Here is a 10404-nt window from a genome sequence, read left to right as displayed (position 1 = left end):
ACAACGAATGTTACGTCCCATGGGCATTTCTTGCAGAGCCCTCTGTGCAAGACCAAGTTCCAACTCAGAAAGCCCCTCCTCCGGTGAAAAAATCATTTGCTCAAGCCTTTAAGAACTCCTGCAGCATTGTAGTGTCCCAACTTCCTCAACCCTGTATAAAGGGTGATGCTATTATTGGCACACATGTATAATAGAAAGAACTGTGGCTTTGTTTATTGTGTGCTGTAACCATATTTATTGACATAAAATCTATACTAATATATTGATAGTAATATGTAACTGAAAACGTAGTTTATGCATTTCATTTTTCCCCTTTACTATATCCAATATTTTAATGTTTGTCTTCGTGGCATACAAGTTTTTAATAACTTTGTAACATACTAGTTACTAATAATTTTTTAACACACTTTATAAATAATTTTGTAAAACATGTTGCATATAATTTTCTAACATACATGTTGCATAAAACATAAAAAAATAGAAATTAATTGGATTTGATACATTTCCTTAACCCCTGAATTCTACTGTATCAATTACTGCTTGAAATTCCATTATGCCGAATGGGAAAAAAATATTGCGGTGAAGTTGAAAACTTTAAAATAAAATAATGTACCTCTCTCTGTATAAACTTTGAGAAATTTCTAGGCGCATGTTGAGAAATTTATAGAAATTTTATGTATACTTGATATCAGAAAAATAAAAATACCGTTTAACAGACATGCCAATCAACACAGTAGTTGACATAAAAATTAAAAACAAACGTTAAAATTATGCACTATTAAATTGCATTAGACATAACTTAAAAAAGAAAAGTTAATAAAATATTTCAATGACATATTCAAATTTATGAATATAATTATTGTATTTAAATTATATAATTATGTAACTTCTTGAATTTATAATATTTTAACTTGTAACTTTTGAACACTAACTGTAAAATACTTGAACACATCAAATAAATAACAAAAATATATTAATTTAGATAATAATTTCAGAGAAAATAAAACACTAATTTCAGTATATACCATTAATGAAATTATAATAAAATCGGTGCCCGAGTATATTGTAGTGAATTGTGGCCATGTGATTGTGTATTGTAATTATGCCTATGTCTATTATCATAAACATGAAAAATATTATAATTATGTATTATTAAATTGCATCCAACATTCTTTAAAAGCAGTTATCTTATTTATGATAGTAACAATAGTTGTCACATTAGAATTGATGATTGATTTGCTTTACCATATACATATATAATTATGATTAAATATTAGTTAATAGTTATATGATTATCTAAAAAAACTCATATGATTTATCTTTAATTTTGATCATTAAAATAAAATTAAATGATCCTTATCAATCATTCTAATTTCACATAGTAACATATATTTTCACCAGAGTCACCCTTATATATAACAACCAAACTTTAATCTTATTAGCTAATATTAGCTAAATGGATCGAACAATACCATAATCATTTATTATAAATCATGTTTATTGACCAAATATTAATATGTAAATTAAATATTTAGTATGTATTTACATAAATATATATGTTGTTTATATATATACATATATGAATCATAAAGACTTTCGTGGAAATTGACTTAGTTTGTGTTGGTGATGATGGGTGCTCTCTCTCCTAGGTTTTAAATTCTTCCAAACTTCTTGGAACAAATCTCCAACTTTCGTGGAAATCTCTCCAACTTTCGTGGAAACCTTACCATCATCTGTGGCCATACTCAGGTGAAATCATGAACAACGAATGTTACGTCCCATGGGCATTTCTTGCAGAGCCCTCTGTGCAAGACCAAGTTCCAACTCAGAAAGCCCCTCCTCCGGTGAAAAAATCATTTGCTCAAGCCTTTAAGAACTCCTGCAGCATTGTAGTGTCCCAACTTCCTCAACCCTGTATAAAGGGTGATGCTATTGCAATCAAAATCCCAGAAGAGGAATACCAAGCTGGTCTTCAAAGGAGAAAAAACCATCTTCATGGTAGGCTCATCCTCTCCAAAGGAGATTCCCCAATTAAATTTACAGATCTGAAGGCCAAACTATGTTCAATGTGGAGTATGATTGGTAAATGGAATGTCATCTCCCTCGGTAGAGGTTTCTATGAGTTCTCTTTCTCCTAAGTTGATGATATGAGGAGTGTCTGCTCCATTGGGTCATGGCACCTAAACCTAGGGTTCTTAAGGCTTTTCTTATGGTCCCAAGACTTCAATCCTTTTATGCAGAAGCAATCTCACACCCAGTGTTGGGTTAAAATCCAAGGGCTTCCACAAGAATATTGGAGCCTGAGGATCATTTTCTCAATAGTTGGGGGCATAGGCACTCCAATTTCTCTAGATGATGCAACAAATAACAGAACTTATGGGCACTTTGCTAAGGTTCTAGTTGAAGTCAACCTGAAATCTCAACTTCCAAACCAAATCTTGGTGAAACGTGAGGGATTTGCTTTCTTTGTAAACTTGGAATATGAGAATCTGCCTGAGTTTTGCACAGGCTGTGAAGCAATAGGGCATATGATATCAAATTGTAGAAGAATCAATAAAAAAGAGATCCCTGAGGAAGCTGTCAAAGTCAAGAAGAATAGCCCTGCTGCAAAACCCAATGTGGAGAAGGCGCATGACTTGATAATAGACCTGGAATTAGATAACAAAGATATCAATCTGGATAAATTGGAAAGGCTAATCCTATCCACTGATTTGGATGTGGTCTTAGAGGAGGAGAATGTGGAAAAAGTGGAGGACTCCTTGGCTCAAACTCCTAAAACATATAACCAAGTGCATCCCTAAAGTAGACAACCAAATGCATATCAATATACAGCATGAGGAAGAAATTGAAAATCAGACAGTAATTCAAGACATGAGGATAGTTGGAAGATTGTGGGCTGAGGATGACCCAGATGATCCTATAGAAGAAGGATCCTTCACCTCAGTTTTATCAAAATCTCAAAAAAAAAAGAATGAAAAAGAGGACTCACTCAAAAAAAATTCACTATACCCGTAAAGGGGGTTATCTCAACAGTGCTCAATGATAATCCTCTACTGGAACTGCAGGGGAATAGGTAATCCTAAAACTAAGTTAGTTTTGAAAAACATGTGTCTTGCTAATAAACCTGATCTAGTTTTCATTGCTGATCCTATGATTGCTATGGATGATGTGAATAATCTGTTCTGGGATGGTTTAAACCTTAAGCTTTTTGCTCACAATAATAGAGGTTCTTTGCTGCCTAATCTTTGGGGTCTATGCAATAAAAGCTTAAACCCTATTATGATTGCCTCATCAAATCAATACATTGCTGTTTCTTTAACAATGGAAAATAAAACTGTGCACTTGTGTGCGGTCTATGCTCATAGTCATTACATTCAGAGGAGAGGTCCGTGGGATGATATCATCATAGTCATGAGGAAAACAATTGGTCCTTGGAATTGTATAGGGGATTTCAATGTGGTGAGGGGGGCCAATGAATGCAGAGGGTCTAGGCTACCCTGCTCTACTCCTTCTAGAGAATTCCTATCCTTCTCTGAGGAAGCAAATCTGGTCCACTTAGAGACTAAAAGAGCTCTATTCACTTGGTCAAATAAAAGAAGAGGATCTGCCCTTACAGAAAAAAGATTAGATAGGAGTTTATGTAATGATGAGTGGCTATCAACTTGGAATTCAGTTAATTGCTGCACTCTTCCAAGGATATCTTCAGATCACCACCCTATTCTCCTTTGCTTTAGCTCCTCTATGTCTAAAAGAACTCCTCATTTCAGATTCCAAAAAATGTGGATGAAGCATCCAGATTGCCTAAGAGTGATTCAGGAAGTCTAGAATGAGGAAATTGTTGGATGCCCAATGTTCGTTGTGGCTGAGAAGCTGAAAAAGCTCAAGGCTAAGCTTAAAACTTGGAACTGGACTGTTTTTGGCAACATACACTTAAAAGTTCAAGAAGCTTTGTCTCATGTGGAGCATATACAATCCTGCATCAACAATGAAGGTCCCAGTGAGGAGTTGCTTGATCAAGATGGCAATGCTAAGCTTAATTTGCTGAAAGTTTTGAGCATAGAGGATGATTTTTGGAAAGAGAAGTCTAGAATCAACTGGCATATGAATGGTGACAGAAACACAAATTTCTTTCACAAAATTACTAAAATTAGGCAGGTTTCTAAATAAATGACAGTGCTCAAAGATGGGGAAAGAATCATATCAAATCAGGATGAATTAGCAACTCATACTTTGGACTACTTTACCAATCTGTTTGCCACCCCTAATGAGCTCAATCCTAATATTTTGATTCAGAATGTCATCCCTCATATGGTGCTCCACAAAGAAAACACTGACCTTATTAGCTTACCTTCTGATGAGGAGATAAGATCTGCAGTTTTTTCTCTCAATGGGGATGGGGCCCCTGGCCCTGATGGTTTTGGAGGAAATTTCTATCAAAACTATTGGAGCATAGTGAGTAAGGATGTTAGTGCCTCTGCCCAACAATTCTTTGCTCAGAGTTGGCTTCTGCCTAACATGAACTCCAACAATGTGATTTTGATCCCCAAGTCTTCCAATGCTGACAAAATTGAAGATTTTAGGCCAATTGCCCTTGCAAACTACCACTTCAAGATCATCACTAAGGTTTTAGCTGATAGACTGTCTCACATTGCCTCTAGGATTATATCTCCTGAGCAAAAAGGTTTTATAAGAGATAGAAGCATTGCTGAGTGTATATGCACTGCTTCTGAAGCTATCAACCTTCTGGAACACAAGAGTTTTGGTGGGAATTTAGCAATCAAGTTGGATGTTAGGAAAGCTTTTGATACAATGGATTGGGAATTCTTGCTACAAACACTTCAGGCTTTTGGTTTTCATGATAAGTTCATCAATTGGGTTAATATCATCCTCCACTCAGCTAGACTATCAATCAATGTTAATGGCCAAAATGTTGGCTTCTTTAAGTGCTCTAGGGGGGTGAGGCAGGGGGATCCTCTTTCCCCTTTGCTTTTTTGCTTAGCAGAAGATGTGTTGAGTAGGGGAATAACTAGCCTAGTGGTTTCTAAAAAGCTTAGCACCATTTCTGGTCCTAATGGCATTGCCACTCCCAGCCATGTTTTGTATGCTGATGATATCCTTATATTTTGCAAAGGGGCCAAAAGAGATTTGCTTCATTTGAGACAATTACTTGATGACTATGGTCAAGCTTCTGGCCAAATCATAAATCCAAGCAAGTGCAAATTTTACTCTAATGCTACTCCTAGGAAAGCTGCCAACATTTCTTCTTATCTGGGTTTCAATGCTGGTTCTCTTCCTTTCACCTACTTGGGGGTTCCTCTTTTCAAAGGGAAGCCTAGAAAGATTCACCTCCAGCCTATTGCTGACAGAATTCTTGGTAAGCTAGCCAAGTGGAAAGGTCACTCTTTGTCCATCATGGACAGAGTGGAGCTGGTCAAGTCAGTGGTTACTAGTATGTTAATCTACAACTTTCATATCTATTCCTGGCCTTCTCAATTGATCAAGAGCCTAGACTCTTCTATAAGAAACTTTATTTGGTCAGGGGACATAAACGCTAAGAGAATGGTCACTGTTTCTTGGTCTCAACTGTGTTCCCCAACTAAGGATGGTGGTCTTGGCATTAGATCTCTAAAGAAGCTAAACCAGGCTGCTCTCACTAAGCTTGCCTGGGAAATGAGGCACTAGACCAGGGAGTGGGCTGTCCTGCGCAGGACCATATTTGGCCTTCATAATAGCTACACTAATAGATATTTCAAGTCTTCAATTTGGCCAGGAATTAAGTTGAATTGGCATGCTACTATCCGGAACTCCATTTGGGTTATAGCAAGTGGGAAAAACATCAGCTTCTGGAAGGATAACTGGCTTGGTACACCTTTGGTGGACCTTCTAAGCATTCCTCAAAATTTGCAGGGTCTCTTAAAGGCAAATATTTCTGACTACATCCAAAACTCTACCTGGTCTATCCCGAAAGTGTTGGTGGACCACTCTAATTCACTGATTGACAAAATTGCAGCCATTGATTTCTCTGGTGGGAAGGACTTGCTCTGCTGGGAGAAATCCTCTGATGGAATGCTTACTTTAAAATTGGCTTACAACTCACTTGCCCCTGCATCCAATAATCAAATCTGGTTCTCCAAAATTTGGTCTAAGGCAATACCTCCATCACAATCTTTTATAACTTGGAGATTAATCAACAGCAAAATGCCTTGTGATGACAACTTGCAAAGAAGAGGATACAACATGGTTTCAATATGTAATCTGTGCATAGCTCATTCTAAAACATCTTCACATCTCTTTTTCAGCTGTCCCTTGACCATTCACATATGGAACTGGATAAATGGAATTTTCAATTTAACTCTGGACATCTCCTCTATCAAGCCAATCCTGCAGGCAGCAAAAAATTATTGGAGTGACCAAGTCAAGGATTTGTTCATGGCTTGCATTATTCATGCAATAGGCACAATCTGGTGGTGCAGGAAACAAATGCGTTTTGAAAATAAACACCAAAGCCTGGGATATGTTATAAACAGAATCAGAATGGCTACTTCTCTTTCGGGTATCTCCTCTAAAGTCATAGGGAAACCTTCTTTGAATGATCTTTGCATCATCAAGTATTTCAAGACTACAATCATCCTTCCTAAGGCTCCTTCGATTTTGGAAGTTGTTTGGTATCCCCCTATGAGGCATAGGATCAAAATTAATTCTGATGGAGCAGCAAGAGCATACCCTGGCCCTGTTGGAGGAGGTGCAATCTTCAGGGACAATAGTGGACAGTGCCTGGCCTGCACTACTAATTTTTATGGAATTCAAGAGGCTATCTTTGCTGGGCTTAAGGCTGCAATTTCAGCAATCCACTTTGCTAAATCTAAGGGTTGGATGACGCGTTGGTTGGAATGTGATTCCTCTTTGGTGGTTGATATTTTTAAAGGTAAACATAATCCTCCTTGGAAGTTGCTCAACAATTGGATAAAGTGCAAAGCTACAATGGAAGATATGGATTGTATGGTTTCTCATATTTATAGAGAATGTAAATCTTGTGCTGATAAATTAGCTAATTATGGCATCAACTCCAAAACTAGTTCTTGCTGGAATTCTACGCCTACTTTCATTGCCATAGACTGTTTTCGCAATAGGAATCAACTTCCTAGTTATAGATTTACTACTTGAACTTCTTGTAACTTCGTCCTTCATCAATATATTCATGGTGTAGTTGCACCTTTGCCTTAAAAAAAATATATATATACATATATGAATTAATATGATAACAATTAGAATAATATAAGAAATTATGATACAAAAGACAGTCACTTAGAAAATTTATATTTTAATATTATAATAATAATAAAAGGTAATATGTAGGTAATAGGTGAGCATATAAAATGACAGGAAGAAGAAAAATGCTATTTGGATTCACTGGTTCATGATAATAGGCACGAGTATCCAATATGAAGGAAATATTCACTAGGTAGGTGGATTCATTTGGATTCTAACTTTTCTTGGAGGAAATATACTTTAATTTGGATTATAACTATGTACTTTCTCTTTTTTCGGGCATGCAAATGTACAAATCAAAAATTCACTCCAAAGCTACTTCAAACATCATCAAATGGATTCATGTAAAAGTATTTGCACAAATTTGATGTAAAGGTGGTATATGCCTGTTAAAAAACTAATGTTGTTTTGTTTTTTTTGTAGTGGCCAAGTCAAAAGAACTCAAATGATTGAGACTAATATGTAATGTACTTCATGACGAAGATCATCCAGCAATGCTAAAAAGACAGGGTATAAGCTGAGACTTTTTGTGAATTCAATAATGTATTGGTATATTCTAATGATCAGACTACACAAATTATGAAAGATTGAGCTAACTATGTCCTAGTAGACTAATTAGTGTAGATAGGCATACTGTGTTGAATTGTATAGATTTGAAAATAGACAAGGTGTTTAAAATATATTCCTGCAGAAAGGTTGACATAGATGGTATGGGTCCATTTTTTTGTTGATGTATTCCATCTCTGAATTTCTCTCGTAAAGGAGCTGAATGAAACAAATGTTTCACGTTCGGTTTTGAATTAGAAGCATTAAATTTTTTGAATCAACATCAACTATAACCCCTAGCCTTCCAAGCTAACAATGCGGGTTCGATTCCTGCTACCCACTTATATCTTATCTCTATCTTTATTCTATTTGAATCTATCCTTTTTGTCTATTATAGAATGAATATGTATTTTTTCGTCCATTTGTTAATTCTTTTTTTGAATTTATTAAGTTATTTTTAGTTATTAATATTCAATTCCATTTGAATTCGATTATTTATTCTATTTTTAATTTTAAATAAATACTATTTAATATTTAGAATATATAATATGGATTAGATTTATTCTATATCTATAGAATAATTTTTTTTCTTTAACTTTTGAAAAATTTAGTTAAAAGTTAAAGAAAAAAGTCGTCCATTATCTAATGGATTAGGTATTTTAAACCTTTGGTATAGGTTCAAATCCTATTGGACGCAAATTATTTTCATATATATTTAATTGAATTTGTCTCTTTTGAAAATGATTTTGAATGATTTGAGAATTGAACAAGAGTCCTTTAGACTTTAAAATAATAACTTATCTTCTATATATCTTATATACCCAATTTATATCTTGCTCCTTCTCTTTTTTAATTTTTTTTTACAGCATCTTCAAAAATCCTGAATTATTATATATATACTATTTCTATTCTAATTGAATAATGGTAAATTATTAGTAATATTATTAATATAAATTACATAAAAAGAAAAAAAATTCAAAGACAATAATTATTAAGATTAGAAAGTTAATTTATAAAGTTATTAAATTCTTAATCAATTTTTTTCGACTTATTCTTGAAGTAAAAATAGTTCGATATGTTCTTGAAGAGCCTCCTTGAAAAGGTATTCTGCTTCTCCAATGAATGCCTTGGTAGAAGATAAGATTTGTTGGATTTGAGGATTATTCGTTTTTAAGTAAGTACGTAACTCAACTAGAAATTTCCTTACCTGTCCAATTTCTAGTGAATCAAGATAAACATTCCTTCCAGTATAAATAGTTATTATTTGTTCTTCCATAATGAGAGGAGTCGATTGGGATTGTTTAAGTAATTCACGCAATCGTTGACATCTTGCCAATTGATTTTAAGTAGCTTTATCGAGATCAAAAGCGAATTGTGCAAAAGCTTCTAATTCTACAAATTGTGCCAATTTTAATTTTAATTTACGAGCTACTTGTTTAATGGCTTTAATTTGAGTTGTTGATCCAACTCTGGAAACACAAATACCCACATTAATTGCGGGTCTAATTCCATTATTGAATATATATGCGGATAAGAATATTTGGCCATCTATAATGGAAATTACATTTGTACGAATATAAGTGGAAACATCTCCCGATTGGGTCTCAACTATTGATAAAGCAGTCATACTTCCTTTACCTAACTGAGAACTTGATTTCGCGGCTCTTTCCGAAAGACGTAGTGCAAATAAAAAACATCTCTCAGATAAGCTTCACGACCCGGCGTTCGCGGTACATTAAATATATTCAGCCAAAGTTGCTCCTATATAAGGAACGAGGTATTGTAATGTAGATGGTGAATCCGTCGTTTTAGCTACTATGATAGTATATTCTATTGCCCCCTTTCTTGTAAAGCAGCCACCATTTGAGCCACAAAAGATGCTTTTTGAATGATAGTGACATAAACACATATTACATTTTATCCTTATTGATTGAAAATGGTATCTGTGGCTACTGTTGTTTTACCCATTTGTCTGTCCCCAATAATTAATTCTCATTAACCGTGCCCCATATGGATCATTGAATCATTACCAATAAGTCCTGATTGAAGAGGCTCATATATGGAACATCTCGAAATAATACCAGGAGCAGGAGATTTAATTAATCGAGATTCGAGAGCTGAAATTTCTCCTCGACCTTCAATAGGTTTAACTAGAGCATTTATAACACGACCCAAATAAGCCTCACTTACTGGTATCTGAGCAATTCTTCTTGTTGCTTTTACCAAACTTCCCTCTTGTGTCATCAAACCATCACCCATTAATACAACACCAACATTATTTGATTCCAAATTCAAAGCAATGCCTATTTGCATATAGTACCATCTTCAAATTTCACTAATTCACTCGTCATTACTTCATTAAGACAATAAATACAAGCAAAATAGCTATAAAACACATAATCCAAGAACATTTTTATATAACAGTTGATTTCTTAACAATATTGTTATATCAAACAATACTATTATGATAATCAATAGTGCTTGCTCTAGCAAACACTATTAAAAGTGAAGATTTGACACATTCAATAATGCTTGCTTGAAAAAGCATTGTTGAATGTGTCACTATCTACGACGCTTGCTTGAGAAAGT

General features: G+C 34.6%; 1 protein-coding gene across 1 annotated transcript; it reads left to right on the top strand.

Annotated features, from left to right (window-relative positions):
• Positions 1 to 4167: 4167 nt before the first annotated feature.
• On the top strand, positions 4168 to 7164 carry LOC109338761. The gene is made up of 2 exons (XM_019576065.1): positions 4168 to 5449; positions 5771 to 7164. The coding sequence occupies exons 1-2, from the start codon at positions 4168 to 4170 to the stop codon at positions 7162 to 7164; spliced, it is 2676 nt and encodes an 891-aa protein (XP_019431610.1).
• Positions 7165 to 10404: the final 3240 nt, after the last annotated feature.

The sequence above is a fragment of the Lupinus angustifolius genome, unplaced genomic scaffold, assembly GCF_001865875.1.
Source record: "Lupinus angustifolius cultivar Tanjil unplaced genomic scaffold, LupAngTanjil_v1.0 Scaffold_40_45, whole genome shotgun sequence".
Taxonomy (NCBI): domain Eukaryota; kingdom Viridiplantae; phylum Streptophyta; class Magnoliopsida; order Fabales; family Fabaceae; genus Lupinus; species Lupinus angustifolius.
Note: the sequence above shows the minus strand (reverse complement) of the source record. Positions and strands in the feature narration are given on the sequence as shown.